Raw genomic sequence first — 19,059 nt, 5'->3', positions numbered from 1 at the left:
TGTATATGATTGGATTCATCAGTGGTGTCCCCACTGTATAGATCAGCGATACTAATTTGCGTATAGTCAACGACTGTCCACTCGTTGGAAGGACATAAATAACAATTAGTGTTACATAAAACATACAAACCACCATCAATTGGGAGCTACAGGTGGAAAATGCCTAATTTTTTTTTTTTTTTGGTGGTCTTTTCAATATACTAAATATAATATAACTATACAATATTATGATATTATATTATTTATTATTATTACCCCATAAAACTGTGGGATTGATTTAATAAAACTGGAGTGCAAAATCTGGTGCAGTTCTGCATAGAAACCAATTGGCTTCCAGGTTTTTTCATCAAAGCTTAATTGAACAAGCTAAAGTTAGAAGCTGATTGGCTACTATGTACAGCTGCACCAGATTTTGCATTCACCAGTATTAGTAAATCAACCCCTGTTTCTTAACTTAGCAAAAGCAATCTTTATATCTCTATTTCTCAAGCTGTATATGATTGGATTCATCAGTGGTGTCCCCACTGTATAGATCAGCGATACTAATTTGCGTATAGTCAACGACTGTCCGCTCGTTGGAAGGACATAAATAACAATTAGTGTTACATAAAACATACAAACCACCGTCAAGTGGGAGCTACAGGTGGAGAAAGCCTTCTTTTTTCCAGTGTTTGATGGGATTTTCAAGATACTAAATATAATATAACTGTACGATATTATAATGGTTAAGAATGGTAATAAAATAAAAGGTACACTATACAATAATATTTCAAATTGAGCCAATTTAGCCAAGAATGTATCCAAACAAGAAAGTTTTAACAGTGGTGAGACATCACAGAAGAAATGGTCAATTATAATTGGCCCACAAAAATCCAGATAAGCTATTGTAATTGAGCTAATCATCATGGAACCAACGCTCAACGACCAAGTAGAGATGATAAGTTTGATGCAAAACACATCATTCATTATAGAAGTATAATGCAAAGGGTTACAGATGGCCAAATATCGGTCGTAAGACATTACTGTGAGAAGAAGACACTCAGTACATTCCATCACATCAAAAATATATTGCTGGAAAATGCAGCCTGTGAAAGAGATTTTTCCACTCTTATAAAGTAGCATGTGAAGCAAGTTTGGGGCAATAGAAGTGGTTAGCAGAATATCAGATAAGGAGAGCTGGATGAGAAAGAAGTACATTGGAATGTGGAGGGCTTTATTGTAGTAGACCAGAAGGATGATCAAGAGGTTTCCGAAAAGTGTCAAAACATAAACAATGAGAAGGAAAATGAAAAGCACAATGCTGGTTTCTTTGGGGCTTTGGAATCCCAAGAGGATGACTTCAGTAATGATGGTCTGGTTGTTTTTATACATTGCCTTAAAAACAAAAACGAAAAAAATCTTAAATAATTAAAATGTTTCTTTGGTAGTTATTTGATCATTAAACAGTTAAGGCAGACAATAATACAGTTCCTCAATTTCTAATGACATAATCGCAAGTGAAAGTCCAACTAGAAACCTTTGCTTAGGTTTGGTTTACATTTTGGTTGGGGGCAGAATAAACAGGCTCGATTATACTGCCCCTAGCTCGTTTGTACACACCCCCAATCAACATCCGAATTCAACCCCCAACTGCAAAGGAAGCCATATGGGTTTATACACACCTAATGACTGTCTGGCATATGCCCTCTGAAAAGAAATCAATAATTCAGAAGGGTACCACATGTGTAAATGAGCCCTTAGGGTTAACTAGAGTTGTCTGGGATACCTATAGCAGTTTTATGCTGCTCATGGAGGATCTAAATGCCCTCATTACAATTCTTCTTACAGATGTCCTTAGATTATATGTGCACACGTAGGTTGTATAGACTTGGCCCTCCCAATTGGGAACTATTGTAGCCTTTTCCATTATATGCGTGCTATACAAATTTTATTAAAACTAGACTGATTTACTAATGAAAAAATTTCTACATTACCAGTGTGCTCAATTCATATACACAACCTGGATCGAAGAACTATATTTAAACCTTGTAAATCATTGGATATTTTAAGCCCTACTTTGGTTTACAGTAAACCCCCCTCCATTGCGGGGGTTACGTTCCGGACCCAGCCGCGAAAAGTGAAAATCCGCGAAATAGAAAAACCTTATTAAAATGCATTGTAGGCATGTTTTTTTTACTGTCACTGTACATGTAAAAGCATTTTAAGGTCTTTAAACACACTTTTAAAACAATAGAAACTCATTTAAACACATAAATGATACTAAGAGACATAGCAAGAGCTATGGAAATCACAAAAATATTTCATTTTTAATGATTTATATAGTAAAATAACATTACAAAAAAAAAACGCAAATTACCGGGACCGCAAAAACTGAACCGCGATGGAGCGGGGGATTACTGTAATCTTTTTCCCACCCACCTCTACCTCCAACCTCCCTCTAGCTGATCACTGGCAAAAAAACATATCTAAAAGTCCTTTTTTACTTACCTTAACTGGTGGCCATGTGATGTTGCAACCCCAAGCCTTCTTCTTTTTCTTTTTTCTTCCTGGAAGGTTCCTTCTTTGGGTATCCAAAGTCAGTACTAGCATGACGTGGACACTTCCTAAAGGATATCCAGTAACGGGGTCCCTCTTATAATCCCTAAAAGAAAGATGTCATCATAGGGAAGCTGTGATATTAGGGGGGAATCTCAGCATTAGATCAGTGGTCAACCAAACCGGAACTACCAGTGGTGAGGGACCTGGAGGGGATGCTCAGGTGAGTATATCTGGCTTCACAATCTAAGGGGGAAACATGCTCAGTAGGATGGGTTAGCGGGAGGGGGCAGGGGTGGGAAAACATAGTTTGAATGCAAAGTGGAGCTTTAATTTTTTATATATTTTTTTAATACCAGAAGGGGACATATATAGAATCACCTGATATAGCTTAAATTTTTACCCTTACAGATAAACAAAACCCAATAACCAAAATATATAATATTGCAGCTTAACAGGCCATTCAGACTGGCGCGACATGACTTTGTGGGGCGACCTGTGAAGCGTGCACCGCGACTTCGGCGCAACTTGCACGGACTTCATATAATTGAAGTCAATGCAAGTCGTCTCCAGGTCGCCCCAAAGTAGTACAGGACCCTTTTTCTAAGTCGGAGCGACTTGTGTCGCTCCTATTAGAACGGGTCCTGTACTACTCAATGGCGAGCGACCGACCGCGACTTGTCAGGCGACAAAGTCGCCTGACAAGTCACGCTAGTCTGAATGGACTCTTACAGTTCTTATGTGTGTTGGCTGCATCCGTTCTTCCATGTTCAAGAAGATTTTTGGCAAGTACAAAAAAATTAATTTTAATTCAAAGCAGGCAAGGATGGACTTGCCTAGTGTGATACTGTATTTGTACATAAAATACCTTGACAGAAATGCAGTATCTGTATCTTTGTCACTACCTTTGAGCTTAACTGGAAACTTAAGAAAATCTTTCTTACCCTCTGAACACTGCTAACATCCCAATACCTCATGTCATTGAGATAAACCTAGACCCACATGTTTGAAGCCCAGCATAGATGTCAACCATGCCTCTGCCAAGAGTGAGCATAGACACCCAGGGACAGGATTGTGTTATTCACAGGCTTACAAGGTAAAAATTATGGGGAAAAATCTCAAACAAAAGAAAAAAAGAAAGGGAAGATTTCTAAAAACTATTTAGAAATCAAAAAATAATCACCACAAATTCCAATCCTAGAACCAATCACTCAGTGTAACATTTATGACAAAAAAAAAAAAAAAACAAGAAAAGAAAGCAATTCAATTAAAAAAATAACACATACCTTTATTTTTGTATGCCATACTAAAAGAAAATATAAAGTAAACCTCATTTTTACCTTCTTATCTAAAATAAAAGTATGGTCTATGAAGCAAAATTTTCAAAATATATACATTTTATATGATATTGTCACGTACTGCTAAGACGATCTGTTTATATAAAGAACAAATGCGTCCTCCTGAAATCTTCTGACAATTTTATTATTGCCCTAAAATCTTTAGAGGCCCAATTAGGATTATATTCAAAACAACTGGGTATTTCTTGTTGTATAATCATATTATTTCAAAATGAAACAAATATTTTTAGACTGTCCACCCATAAAATATATTTTAGAGTCACAAATATATAAGTAATTTGACACACTCAAAAATGTATTGTATCAATTGGAGACCGTAGTGCTGGCATTTTTGGACCTTTATGAAATATTTAAAATAAAATGCCACTCATCTTAATATTTTTTTTTAATTATTTTACTAATAATATTTTGTCAAAAAAAAATGGAGGATGAACACACCATAGCTTTGAATAACTAGTAACATAATTGTTAGGTCCAATGAGGCTAAGTCCAACCAAACAACAAGAAACTCTCAGATTGCTGCAACAGGGATCCCCTAAAGTTCCCCTAAAGATATTTCCTTAATCAAAAATCGATAAGGTTACTACTAGGTTATTAAGGTTACTCATTTTTTGGGGGATTTTCAGACACATCCACACATTTTTTAAATAGTCTACATAGTTGGTTGGAAATAGCTTTTGTGAAAGTCTAATTTCACATTTTTACGTTATGAGGCCTCTCTATGAGTTGAGGTCCTACTAATTATTCATATAGAAGCATAATAGATGAAAAAGTGGCAAGGGGTGAGAGGGTACCCATTTTAACACCCGGTCATGTATAGGGGAACTTAAGGATAAACAGGAGTTAAGCCCACGTGGAAAAAAAATCCTGCATAGACTCAGGTGCAATGGAAGTAGCTGTGGACAATAAGACCCCGTTCACATAGGGGCGACGCTACTTGCTGGGGCAACCTGTGAAGTCGCGGTGCACAGCATGCACCACGACCTCGGCGCGACATGCACGGACTTCATATCATTGAAGTCTATGCAGGTCGCCTCCAGGTCGCCCCAAAGTAGTACAGGACCCTTTTTTTAAGTCGGAGCGACTTGTGTCGCTCCTATTAGAACGGGTCCTGTGCTAATCTATGGCAGGCGACCCACCGCGACTTGTCAGGCGACCAAGTCGCCTGACAAGTCGCGCTAGTGTGAACCGGGTCTAATACAGGTCATTTCTGAAGACAGCAAACTGTAACAGTAACAAAGGTTCTTCTACAACAACCTGAATTTTAGGAATACATCATATGTCTTACTTGAGTGAAGATAGTAATATAGTAATAGATAAAACTAATTTAACAATTATAAAGAGGAGGAGGTGAATTATAGGAGATGCCAAAAGCAAATTAAGACACAGGAACTTGCCTGTGATGTATCCATAGGGGGGACCTCATGTGTTTTTTTTATAGATCCCCCCCTTCAAATATATACCAGACTCAAAGGTCTAATATGCATTTTGGGGGACTCTTTTTTAATCTTGCTATACAATGTGCTTTAGCAAATGTGACATTTACAAAGAAAAATAATACAGTTTAAATTGCTGGCAAATTACATTCGTTGTCAGCTTCTTTAAAAAAAAAGCAGACAGAACCCTTCAAATGTCCCCAAAATACATTACAGACCGAGGGGTCTATGTGCATTACATTGTAAACAAAGAAGCTGTCAATAACATGTCATATGCAGGCAATTTTAAACAATTCTTTACTTTGTAAATGTCAGCTCTTCTTCACAAGCATTTTAGCACAACCCCCACCCCACCCCACAAGGCAGGTTATATAATTGCTTCCCGCCGTCATATAGTGAAATGATGGACAGGTAGGAGCACTCTCCTTCTGGGAGGACGTCATATGATGTTCCTTGGACACAATGCTTCACCGATCACAGTAAAAAGCCTATAGACACTTTACCATGTAATCAGCTGTATGCAACCACAGCTGATCACAGTGTAAACAGGACATGCCCATTATTGGCATTCCTATCCTCATGCTGACAGCGGTAAAGGGCATTCCTTAGTGGGGACATCTGCACTGACAATCAGGGCAGTGATCATCAATGTCCTGATTATCAGTGCAGCCCCAACAGAGCTCGCCAGTGCTGCCAATCAGTGCTCACCAGTGATTCCTGCCAGTGCCCATCAGTGCCTCCCATCAATGCCGTCCATCAGTGCCACCCATTGGTGCCACCCATCAATGCCACCTATCAGTTTCCTTCAGTGCCGCCTATCAGTACCTATCATTGTCGAATATTCATGCTACCTATCAGTGTGCATAAGTGCTGCCTCATAAGTGCAGCCTATCAGTGCACGTAAGTGTCATCTCATCATCGCCCATCGGTGCTGCCTCATAAATGCAGCCTATCAGTGCCCATCAGTGCAGTCTCATACGTGCACAGCAGTAAAGGAGAAAAATTACTTATTTACAACATCTTATAAGAGAAACTAAGAAAAACATTTTTTTTCCCCAAAATGTTCTGTCTTTTTTGTTTGTTTAGCGAAAAATAAAAACCCAGCAGTGATTAACTACTGCCAAAATAAAGCTATATCTGTCTCAAAAAAATGATAACAATTTTGTTTGGGTACGGTGTTGCATGATCACGCAATTGTCATTCGAAGTGTGACAGTGCTGAAAATTGATCTGGGCAGGAAGGGGGTGAAAGTGCCCAGTAGGCTACAGACAGCATAAATAGTATTACTACATTTTTGGAGGGCTCATTGCCTAAACCCTATTCCTATTTAGTTTTTTATGGTAAAAAAAAAAAGAGCGTATTAAAGTTTATATTTTTATACAAATAAAATTAACAGGTTACAGACAGCATAGATAGCAATTCTACAATTTACAATTTGGAAGTAAAAAATAAAATTAAGTGTATGTTTGTGTGAGGAAAACCAAATTACTTGGCTACATACAGCATAAATAGTATTTTACAATTTCTTGCTGGATTCATTGCCTTAACCATATTCACATTCCGTTTTGAAAGAACAAAATACATTTAAAGATCATATTTTTTAGATTACTATAGAAATAACATATTCTTCCCAAAGAAAACCTTGAAGCACTTATAGTGAGCATTCCTAAACCTAGAAAATCTCCAGACACTCCAGACAATTACCGCCCTATCTCTCTGGTAAATACTGACATCACGATATATGTCAAACTTCTAGCCACCAAAATAGCCCCTTTAATTCCTTACTTGGTACACCCAGACCAAGTGGAATTCGTCACTAGACGACAAGCCTCAGATGGCACCCAACACTTCCTCAACCTATTATATATTGGGCAAACTATCATCAAACGCCTTCTCTGCTTCTGTACCTTGATGCAGAGAAGCCGTTAGATAGGGTATACTGGGATCACTTTACTCCAGTACTGGAAAAATTTGGCATGACAGGGCACATTTTTTCAGCAATTAAAGCACTATGTACATCTCCCTCAGCAGGGGTGCCTATTATCCCCGCTTATTTTTGCCCTAGTCATAGAGCCTCTAGCACATGCCATTCGCACTGACTCTCGCATCTCTGGCATAACAGTCAGCGATACGGAGGACAAGATAGGACTATATGCAGACAACTTCAGTAACAGATCCACTCTGCTCCCTCCCAGCTATACAGGATGTCCTAGCAAATTTAAGGTCTGTTTCATTATACAAAGTGAACCATTCTAAGTCAAATTATAGGTCTTTCCTTGAACAATTCCTCTAAATTGAATATTTCTCGGATGTCCTAATTTTCATGGGCCTCATCAGCTTCTCTAACCTACACAGGCATACAACTCATGTCTCCTAGCACCCATATCCTCTGACATAACTTTGTCACTCTGATAACCAAACTCAAATCCATCGCTACCATCTCTACGCTCCTCTCAGGACTCCTGGGAAGGATGCATAGTTCTGTGTAAAATGTTTTTTTTTTTACCTCATGTGTTACATTTTTTTCAGAAAATCCCTGGCTCCATATTGAAATGCCTTGCAGACAAATTTGAAATTGTTCCTAGTGGCCTACTCTTCGAGCCTGGAACTCTCTCCTCTCTACAGAGCGAAGGAAACCCTTAAAGCCTAATGCACAATCTCCCTCTCCTTACCCTTGAACAATTACCCAAAGATTTGGACTTGTGCCCCTGGCTCGCTAAAGGCATCACTAATTCTTTGTTGGATCCCACCTTCACAATTTTCAGGACCTTTCGACTGTCTTTGGTCTCCCCCACCATTCATTTTACGAATCCTTTAAGATCCAAATATCCTATCACAACTCCGCTGGGGTGAAAACACCCAACTAGAAGATGTCCTAAAGCTCTATAACTCTATAACTCTCAGGCACTTTCCACCAATCACATTCCAACTTTTTACACACTGTTACAGAAAAATTATCAGCCCTCAAAATCCCCCTTGATGCAATACTGGGAATCAGAGCCTAACTCCTCTATTTCAATGGAGCAATGGCATACTGCCCTCAGGAAACCTTTGCAACACTCAAAAGGCATCTACCATTGGGAATCTCTACAAAAATTAGTACACAGATGATACTATACACCTCACCAACTTACATCTATTTTCCCAACCTCCTCACACTTTTGTTAGCATAACTGTGGACAGTGTGGCACTCTTATACATACTGTATATGGTGGCAATGTCCGACTCAATTCTGGAAACGCGTTTTTCGCTTCATTATATTGAATACCCATATCTTCTGCTCTCCTGATCCCAAATTTGCTCTACTTGGCATTGGAATTGACCAATGGCCTACCCATTTTTAAACCTTTTTAATGCATGCCTTGATAGCAGCCCAGCTTTCTATTACCAGACAATGGAAAAATCTGATGGCCCTGACCATCCCAAAAATAATCACTATAATAAACAACCATCTCCAATACGAATTCTTATCTGCTAAAGCCCACCTCGCAACATCAACATTTTTTTGCAAAAGGCAACCCTGGCTCCAGGATCCTAGATCCCTTTTCCTAACCTGGGACAATAACACTACTCTTCATCTATGTCGATATGACTCCTAAGGAGAGCAGGAAATATGGAGATATTTGCATATACTGTATTTTGTTAAATACTATAGCCTTCATGACTTTCCTCTTTTGTAGTTGCTCTTCTATGCGCTACCTTATCGCTTGTTCTCTTATAAGTCTTCAACTATTGACTTTGATGGTGCCCAAGTGAGTTTTTTGTTAAGAGTTCCTCACTCTGGCACTGCCGATGAATAGTAATGTTAATATTTTATCTTGTTTCATTGTACCATTGTAACTCTATACTACAATATCCAATGGTTGCATTCACTGTTTTGTATTTTTTCACAAAACTCAATAAATATTGATAGTAATCATTTTTTTTTATATTTACAGCCCATTCAGACTGACGCGACACGACTTTGTGGGGCGACCTGTGAATAACTTTGGCGCGACTTGCACGGACTTCATATAATTTAAGTCAATGCAAGTCACCTCCAGGTCGCCCCAAAGTAGTACAGGACCCTTTTTCTAAGTCGGAGCGACTTGTGTCGCTCCTATTAGAACGGGTCCTTTACTACTCAATGGCGAGTGACCGACTGCGACTTGTCAGGCGACCAAGTCGACTGACAAGTCGCGCTAGTCTGAATGGACTCTTATTCAAATGGAAGGAATTTGGTACACACTACACAGGTTTTAATCAAGTCATGGGAAGCCACATTTTCCTCAATCAGCTTTTGAGAAGAAAACAAAAATTTGTGTTTATTTTTCACAATTAAAATGAATAATGTATACATTGCATAAACATACAAATGAGTATCTCTTGTAGGCCACATTTTTAAAAATGACATACTGGCTTTACAACCCAAAAATACACATTTAAGTTGTATTGGAGGGACAACACTCAAACAATATTTTATTTTGAGGGGACAGCAAATTTACACTGTTATACAAGCTGTACACTCACTACTTTACATTGTAGCAAAGTGTCATTTCTTCAGTGTTGTCACATGAAAAGATATATAAAATATTTACAAAAATGTGAGGGGTGTACTCACTTTTGTGAGATACTGTCTGTCTGTCTGTCTGTCTGTCTATCTATCTATCTATCTATCTATCTATCTATCTATCTATCTATCTATCTATCTATCTATCTATCTATCTATCTATCTATCTATCTACCTAATGGCGGCGATCTGCAATTTTTTTTGTGGGACTGTGACATTGCGGCGGACAGATCAGACCCTTGACTGACACTTTTTGACACTTTTTGGGGTACCAGTGACATTACTACAGTAATCAGTGCTATACATATGCACTGTTACTGTAAAAATGACACTGGCAGGGAAGGGGTTAACTTTATTGGAGAAGGATGGGTTAAGTGTGTCCCTAGGGGTGTGCTTCTAACATTGACTGGATGTGGCTTTTCATGTAACAGCAGAGATCTACGGTCCTACATAGCAGGACCGTATGATCTCTGCTGTTACACAGGGGAGAAAGACAGGCGGCTTTGTTTACATTAGCCGCCTGCCTTTCTCCCGGTGTAACCGACGATCGCGAGTGACCAGCGGACATCGGGTCCGCCGTTTACATGCGCGGGGGGGTCCGTGAGCGAGTGGGAGTGGAAGCGCCCTAGAGCCTCACAGGCTATCATACACATGTCCATTATCCAATATATGGTATGTGTTGTAACACATTTTTAATGTTTTGATATCTATAATAAAAATATACAATTTTAATATACTGGCTTTTGTCAATAGTCAATGAAGGACTCGTGATGCAAACAATGTTTGTTTCTAATTTTTCTGTTTTGATGATTTATAGTTTTAGACATGCAGCATTTCTAAAATCAAGAAAATAATAGGCTCTTACAAATCTTTTATATATATATATATATATATATATATATATATATATATATATATATATATTGCATTTATTTGAGTGATTTACTAAATTATAATAATAATAACAATAGTAAAAATATTGATACTGTGTCTCAGTTTAGGTCATATTAAAATGCCTACAGCTTTGATTTCTTACTACTTGTAAGGCCTCTTTTACATGATCATTCTGATCACGTCTGCCTGACAATTTTTCAGGCGGACCTGATTGGATTGCCCATTCATCTCCATGGACCAGCTGGTGTTACCACACTTGTGTCTATTTACTCCCGCCTACCTCTAATCAGGTCCAGTCCACTAAAAACAAACAGAAGAGGATAGCTGGCCCATTTACACCAGACAGCCCATAGAGCAGAGCAGGTTCGGTCCATGTCTGCTCTTTATAAACTGAGTGGACACGGACCTGTCATCCGCCTACTCTGCTCAGCAAGGACTCAGCGGACAGATCCCCTGCTGAGTAAAACAGATCTTCCCCATGTGAAAGGGGCCTAAGAGAAAAAAAATAGGTGTGGGAGCTGATTAAAAAAAAAAAACTAGTATGTAGTTTTAGTTGTGTTTATGGTCAGTTATCTACTATTATACTACAGCATTGTGTGTTAGGTTACTTCTGTGTAGCAGTTGTCTAAGCACAATACTTATTGCAGTGAGGCTTCTAATTTTTCAAGGGAATTTTCACTTTGCTAGGATATGGTAAAATTTTATTTGCACAGAATAGCCAATCACGTGCAGGGAAAAAACACAACATTTGTATTGGCCATTGATTGGAGGATTAAATTCTTCAGAGCTTCACCTCATTCATTAGGAATGAAAATTCCCTTACAAAGTTAATGACCCATATTTTGTTAATACATTATTATAAATATTGTACCATGCTTGTATTTCCTTTCCTTGCCTTGGTAATTAATCACTACCTTACTGCACCATAGCAGAAAGATGGCTACAGCACGCCTCCTGGAAATATGCCCCTTTGCGGGCCCCCTGGGTCATGCACCCAGTGTGCTCTGTGATCACTGTGTCCTTCGGAGATAACAGCTGATCACAGTGAAAACAGAATTTCCAGTTATCAGTATCAAAGGTGTACTTAGGGTCTCCAGCGCCCTTGGCGAGGAGCTGTATTGGTGCCCCCCCCAATAGAGAGAGAGAGAGAGGGGGGGTTGACAGAGAGAGAGGGGGGTTTAACAGAGAGAGAGAGAGAGAGAGAGAGAGAGAGAGGATGACAGAGAGAGAGAGAAAGGGGGGTGACAGAGAGAGAGGGGGGTGACAGAGAGAGAGAGAGGGGCGTGACAGAGAGAGAGGGGGGGTTTGACAGAGAGAGAGAGGGGGGTGACAGAGAGAGAGAGAAAGGGGGTGACAGAGAGAGAAGGGAGAGAGAAGGGGGTGACAGAGAGAGAAAGAGAGGGGGTGACAGAAAGAGAAAGAGAGGGGGGTGACAGAAAGAGAGAGAGGGGGTGACAGAGAGAGAGGGGGGCAGAGAGAGAGAGAGGGTGACAGAGAGAGAGGGGGGTGACAGAGAGAGAGAGAGGGGGTGACAGAGAGAAAGGGTAACAGAGATAGAGAGGGGGTGACAGAGAGAGGGGGGTGACAGAGAGAGAGACAGAGAGAGAGAGAGAGGGGGGTGACAGAGAGAGAGAGAGGGTGACAGAGAGAGAGGGGGGGTGACAGAGACAGAGGGGGGTCCCCCAGTCAGCTTTGCCTGGGAGTGGAGAGGAGCTTGAAGGAGTCTCACCGTGCTGAGTGGTGGTACGGGCTCCTCTGATAGCTCAGTGCAGTCCCCACCCCCAGCCTGGAGCCGATTGATGATGTCACGGTCATGTGACTGCTGACCACCCATATGTGTGGGCGGACAGAGCTCTGGAGAGCCCGCACTTCCGCCACCTGGAGTGAACACAGGGCTCCAGGATTGGAGCCGCATGCTGCCTGGGGGCACATGGGTGCAGGCTGAGTGGAGGGCGCAAAAATAACTGCTAACACTGCCAGTTTTTTGCGCCCCCCCCCTCGGGCCTGCACCCCTGGTGGGGCGCCGATCTGGCCGACCCCTTGGTACGCCCCTGATCAGTATTCCTCTTCTCATGCGCTGTCACAGTATGAGGAGAGGAGAGCCCATAACCAGCAATCCTGAAAGGGAATATGCACACAGATAATCAAGGCACTGATCATCAGTGCCCTGATTATCAGTGCAGCCCAATCAGTGTCAATAATGCTACCTACCAGTGCCCATCAGTGCTGCCTATCAGTACCCATTAGTGCTGGCATTCAGTGCCACCTATCAGTGCCGCCTCATCAGTGCCTCCTCAAAAGAGCCCACCAGTGCTGTCTCATCAGTGGCCATTAGTGCCACCTCATCAGTGTCTATCAGAGCAGTCTCATCAGTGCACATCACTGAAGGAGAAAAATGACCTATTTGCAATAGTTTTATAGTTTTATAACAGAAATTAAGAAAAAACATTTTTTTTTCAAAATGTTCTGTCTTTTTTCACTTGTTTAGCAAAAAAATAAAAACCCAGTAGTCATTAAATACCACGAAAAAAATATATATTTGTGTGAAAAAAAATCATATGGGTACAGTGTTGCATGACTGCACGATTGTCCTTCAAAGTGTGACAGCACTAAAAGCTGAAAATTGGCCTGGGCAGTAAGGGGGTCAAAGTGCCCAGTAAAAACAAGTACAGGATTGGAATTTGTGAAGATGGTCTGGCATCAGGATAAAGAAATGTAAGCAAATATTAAAGCTTTGCTACATTAGCTGAAGAACATTATGGCCAGTTGGCAGTAAATAAGGAGGCTTTCTGGACAAAGGATGTACAATTTTATTCAGATGGTTATGTTACAAGACTGGAGTGTTTTCCAGTAAATTTAATTTTATTTTATTCATACTCTTAAAGTGATTGTAAAGACTTTTCTCGGGTCCCTCGTTGCTGCTCCTGGCCCCTCCCTCCTGTTAAGTGACCTCACAGCAAGCAGATTGCTATGGGGGCACCCAAGCCAAGCTGCAGCTCCCTGTGTCCATTTAGATATGAAGCTGCAGGTCGGCCCCACCTCCTCTCTCTCCTGTTTGGCTAACTGACTTTTATTTACAGCTGCAGGAGCCAATGGCATCGCAAGTGTGTCTCAGCCAATCAGGAGGGAGAGTCCTGGAAGGCCGAGGGACTCGTGGACATCACTGGAGAGAGAGGTTAGTATTAGGAGGTGCTGGGGAGGCTGCTTCACACAGAATGTTTTTTTTATTTTAATGTATAGAATGCATTAGGATAAAAAAACCTTCTGACTTTACAACTCCTTTAACCCCCCTTATTGACAAGGCCATTTTTTGTGCTACGACACTGCACTATTTTAACTGACAGTTTCACGGTCATGCAACACTGTACCCAAATACAATTGATGTCCTTTATTTCCCCACAAACAGAGCTTTCTTTTTGTGATATTAATTTGCCTCTGCGGTTTAAATTTTTTGCTCTATATATAAAAAAAGAGTGACAATTCAGAAAAAAACAATAATATCAAAGGGTAAAGTGTGCTCCTAGGGAGTGCTTTATAACTGTGTGGGGGATGTACTCAATAGATGAACACAGGGACCTGTGTTCCTAAATAGTAGGAACACAAGATCCCTGTGTTCATCTGTGACAGAATAGCAGTCTGCCTTGTTTACATAGGCAGACCGTCATTCTGTCTCTATGGGGAGCGATCACTGATTGGCTCCCCCTCTGGCCAATCAACGCGCGCATGTGCCCCCACTGTCTATTACACTAAACGATGTACAGGTACGTAGTTTTTCGTAATAGAGCCAACCTGCTGCCGTAAAACTATGGCGGTTGGTTGGCAAGTGCTTAAAGTACAATTCTAGTTGGGGCAAAATTTTTAAAGATAGGTCTTCCAGCATCTCATGAAACTACCCTATCTCTGTTGTTGTTTGACTGCAGACTCAATGGGGGAGATTTCCTAAAACTGGTGCACACCGAATCTGGTGCATAGAACCCAAGTAGCTTCCAGGTTTTATTGTCAAAGCTTAAGTGCTCTTTCACACACTCCGCTCCGTCGTATATATATATATACACACACACACACGCATATATGTATATATATATATGTATATATATATTTTAACTTATTTATAGTTATTTATTATATTATAATTTATGATTTTGTCTTTCAAACTTTATCATACCCGAGATGCGAGATGTTATAAAGAAGAACGCACAGTAAAAAAAAAATCATATGTAAATAGTTGGTTTGGGCTGCTGGTCCTTAAGAATTACATGCAAAATAATTGTACTGCTTTCAGCACTTAAAATCGGAAAAAATCATACCGCCAGGGAGGTTAAGGGAGTGGGGAGCTGTAAGGAAAGGGGGTTCTATGCCAAGAGCTGAGCTATACAATTTACAAGAATTAAAAAACACAGTATTTCTTACATAGTTACATAATTAGTCAGATTGAAAAAAAGACACAAATCCATCTGGCTCAACCAATAAAAAAAAAAACTGTAGTGAAAACCCAACCATACAATCCCATATACACAATCCTATACCCACAGTTGATCCAGAAGAAGGCAAACAAACCCCAGCAAAATATAATCCAATTTACTACAGCAGGGGAAAAAAATTCCTTCCTGATCCCCGAGAGGCATTCTCGCTGACAACATTCCCTGTTGTCAACATTCTCTGCAATTTTTTATTACAGAAACTCTGCTACCGGAGACCACATAAATTGTTTCTTGCAAAGTAACTTGTCTTAACTGAATCACTTTGAAATAAAAGTTGAGTGGAAGCTGTGAACAGATTTTACTAAGGCTGACTTAATATCTTTATTTCTCAAGCTATAGATAACTGGATTTATGAATGGAGTGAACACAGTGTACAAAAGTGAAACAATTTTACTCAAGTTCCATGGTTGTCCTCTTGTGGGCAGTATATACGTAAAGAACAGTGTTCCATAAAAAATAGAGACCACAGCCAAGTGAGAACTGCAAGTTGAGAAGGCTTTCTGCCTGCCTGTAGTCGATGAAATTCTTAGAATGCTGTAAATAATATTAAAGTAAGATATGATAATAAAACCAAATGCAAATATAATCATGGGAATAGAGAAGATTATCATTTCTAGCTGAACCGTGGAGATGTCAGAACAAGAAAGATCCAGAAGAGGTCCCATATCACAGAAAAAATGGTCAATAATGTTTGGTCCACAAAACCATAAATCGTACACTGTCAGGAATTCAACCATAGAAACAAAAATGCTCAGTGACCATGATAGAACAATCAATTGCACACAGAAAACGTGTCTCATCACGGTGTTGTACATGAGAGGGTTACAGATAGCCATATATCGATCATAAGACATCACAGTGAGGAGAACTAAGTCATAGAGTTCTGTCAATATAAAGAAATAAAATTGAGCTATACAGCTGGAAAAGGACATGGCACCACTATTACTTAGTAGAATATAGAGCAAGTTAGGTACAATATCGGAACTCAGAAGGATGTCTGATATGGAGAGTTGGGTGAGAAAGGTATACATTGGAGTTTGGAGGTTCTTGCTGTAGGACACCAGTGTGATGGTCTGGAGGTTGCCATACATTGTCACACAATATATTATGAGAAACAAACTAAAGAGGATCCTTCGGAAGAGAGGAGACCCCTGAAATCCCAAGAGTATGACTCTGCTGATCATAGTCAAATTTTTGTCAAATGTTTCCTTTTAGATAAAAAAGAAAGTGCATTATATATTTCTAGACAAACAAGGTACAGTATGTGGACAATCTACACAAATTGCTGGATATTTACCATAATCTAGGTTTTAATATTAATACTAAAAGAAAACAGTTACCATTAAAGTTGTACAACTTCCTAGTTGTTATTTTTTTGTATTATTTTCCTATTGATTTCATATATTTTTTCACCCCTCTAACCAAATAGATGCACTCTCCAGCTATATTTCAAACTATGTTACCATAGTACTGCCTTAGCATTTCATACAGCAATGCTGGTTTAATACTGGAACCTGCAGTTTATGAATGGGCCACTAAATGTGGTTTGCTGTATTAAATAGTACAACCAAGTATACCAGAGAGTGGATATTGGTATCCATTTCATCAGCGATATATGCCCTCTCAAAAAACCAGACCGTTTTTTCCTTTATGTAAAATAATATTCTCTGTTTCCTGCTAAGCATTAGAAGCTCCTGGCACCCATTCAGCTTTACTTGCAAAAGTTTTTTATTTTCAAAGTAAGAACAAAATACAAACAAGATCAGGTAACAAGATCAAGACAAAGAGATAAAATAATACACAACCAGCACCCCCTTGTGGCAAATCAGAACAATATAAACTTAAAGCGGAGTTCCGGCCACAAAATCAACATAATCGATTTTGTGGCCATCCACTTGCTTTTCTTCACCTGAAAAGGAAATGGATAGTTACGATTTTTTTTTTTTTTACTTATCTTGTTATTGTAGAAAGAAATACTCACCTTTCTTCCACTTCCTCCCTCGGGGGCCGCGGCCCGCGCCGTCACTTCCGGTTTGCAATGATTCCTGGGAGCTGAACGTCATCGCTCCCAGGAATCAATGCGACGGCACCGGCCCCGCTCGTCACTTCCAATGCGACGCCGCATTTCCTGCTAAACAGCTTCTGGGCATGCCCAGAAGCTTTTGAGGAATGCGACGCCGCACCGGAAGTGACTAGAGGGGCCGGTGCAGGCGCATTCTGGGAGAAGAAGACGCGGAAGAGGACGCAGAAGAGGATCGCGCTGGTTTCAGCTGCCCACAACAGAGATGGCAACGCTGGAGAAAATTTTTTATAAGTGAGTATTTCTTCTTGCAGGTAAGTGCGAACCGGGACAGATCAGAGGATAGCCATTGTGGAATGTACTAGCCCTGACTGTTCCGGGGGTATTTTCATTGAAAAACATTTTTTGTGGCCGGAACTCCACTTTAAGGACAGTGCAGAAAAATAAATGTATCTCATAAAAAAAAAGAAAGAAACCTAGAGAGCCTGTGAACAAGGCAAGTGTCCAAAGGCTCCCCAATGTCAATTAAGAGCAGATCAGCAACCATGAGTGGAAAAACATCATTGCCAGCTATGAATAAACTAGGGAGGTGTCCCGAGTTCCAGCAATAACAGGTTAGTTCGAGCACCCAAGGGCTGGGCAATGGTGATACCTGAGAAAGAGACAGATAAAATGAACCAAGTGAGAAACAAAAAGGAGGTAAATAGAAGAGGAAAATAAGAGAAGGAGGAAATGAAGATTTCAAGAAAAGAGAAAGAGTAGTTAGATGCCAGAGTGGAGGTGGAGAAGAGGAAAGGGGAAGAGAAGACCCCAAAAAGACGAGTTGTAAAACCCATAATACTGGAAGGGGTTCTCTCCCCCCCCCCCAGAGAATGTAGCTATGGTGAAGGAGAGGTGATAAACAGACACCAGGGCGACTCTGTGGAGGCTGGTGATGGGGCAACTTGGGGGATGGTAATCACATAACCAGCGGAATGTGGATGGGGCGATTGATGGCCCCCTGCAGAGCTGTCCTCCATCCCCTCTGATCCTGACTCCCGGTCCTCCGGCATGTGCCGCGCCATCTTTGTTAAGCCCGAAGCCTCCACTCCAAATCCCGGGGTGCGGGAGAGGACCGGACCCAGGTACTGCCCTGGGGGACATGCATCAATGCAAAACTATTTTTTTTAAACAATCATTTTTACAGGAGCAGTGATTTTAATAATGCTTAAAGTGAAACAATAAAAATAAAAAATCCCTTTAAATATCGTGCCTGGGGGGCCCCCTTAATGTGCCAGTAAAGTAGCACATTTGAGCGATGTTTGTAGCCTGCTGCAGCAATAGACATTTCTAAAGTAAAAATGTCATTTAAACTTGCTCTCGGCTGTAATGCATTGTCGGCTCCCGGCAAAACAGATAAAAAAAAAGAAAAACAATGTGGGGTCCCCCCTTTCGGATTTGGTATGGATTTTAAGGGGAAAATTGAAGAAAAAAAAGCATGCCCCCCCATAATCTATACCAGACCCTTATGCGAGCAAGCAGCCTGACTAGCCAGGATGGGGGGGAGGTGAGTGAGTGCCCCCCCCCCTCCTGAACCATACCAGGCCACTTGCCCTCAACATGGGGAGGGTGCTTTGGGGTGCCCAAAGGGACAAGGGCCTCTTCTGGACAAACCTGGGCTGTGGTTGTCGGGGTCTGCTGATGGGGGGCTTATCAGAATCTGGAATTTATTCACTGCACTAGTGCACTGCATTATGGGGCGCTCCTGGCGTTAGAAGGGGGCGGTGCCACCGCATGATGTAACTGG

At 40.7% G+C, this 19,059-nt stretch overlaps 2 protein-coding genes across 2 annotated transcripts; both read right to left on the bottom strand.

Moving 5' to 3' along the window:
• Nucleotides 1–435: 435 nt before the first annotated feature.
• LOC309552965 (olfactory receptor 10A7-like) lies at nucleotides 436–8,131 on the bottom strand (the record flags this gene model as incomplete). The annotated part of the gene is made up of 3 exons (XM_082253871.1): nucleotides 436–1,374; nucleotides 2,488–2,641; nucleotides 8,016–8,131. 3 exons carry the CDS (start codon nucleotides 8,129–8,131, stop codon nucleotides 436–438), a joined length of 1,209 nt encoding a protein of 402 aa, XP_082109997.1.
• A 7,379-nt stretch (nucleotides 8,132–15,510) lies between these two features.
• On the bottom strand, nucleotides 15,511–16,437 carry LOC309554507 (olfactory receptor 5G9-like; the record flags this gene model as incomplete). The annotated part of the gene is made up of 1 exon (XM_082256256.1): nucleotides 15,511–16,437. One exon carries the CDS (start codon nucleotides 16,435–16,437, stop codon nucleotides 15,511–15,513), a length of 927 nt encoding a protein of 308 aa, XP_082112382.1.
• Between the last annotated feature and the right edge of the window lie 2,622 nt (nucleotides 16,438–19,059).

The sequence above is a fragment of the Pelophylax lessonae genome, assembly GCF_965119305.1.
Source record: "Pelophylax lessonae genome assembly, chromosome: 4".
Taxonomy (NCBI): Eukaryota; Metazoa; Chordata; class Amphibia; order Anura; family Ranidae; genus Pelophylax; species Pelophylax lessonae.
This window is presented reverse-complemented; position numbering and strand designations above follow the sequence as displayed.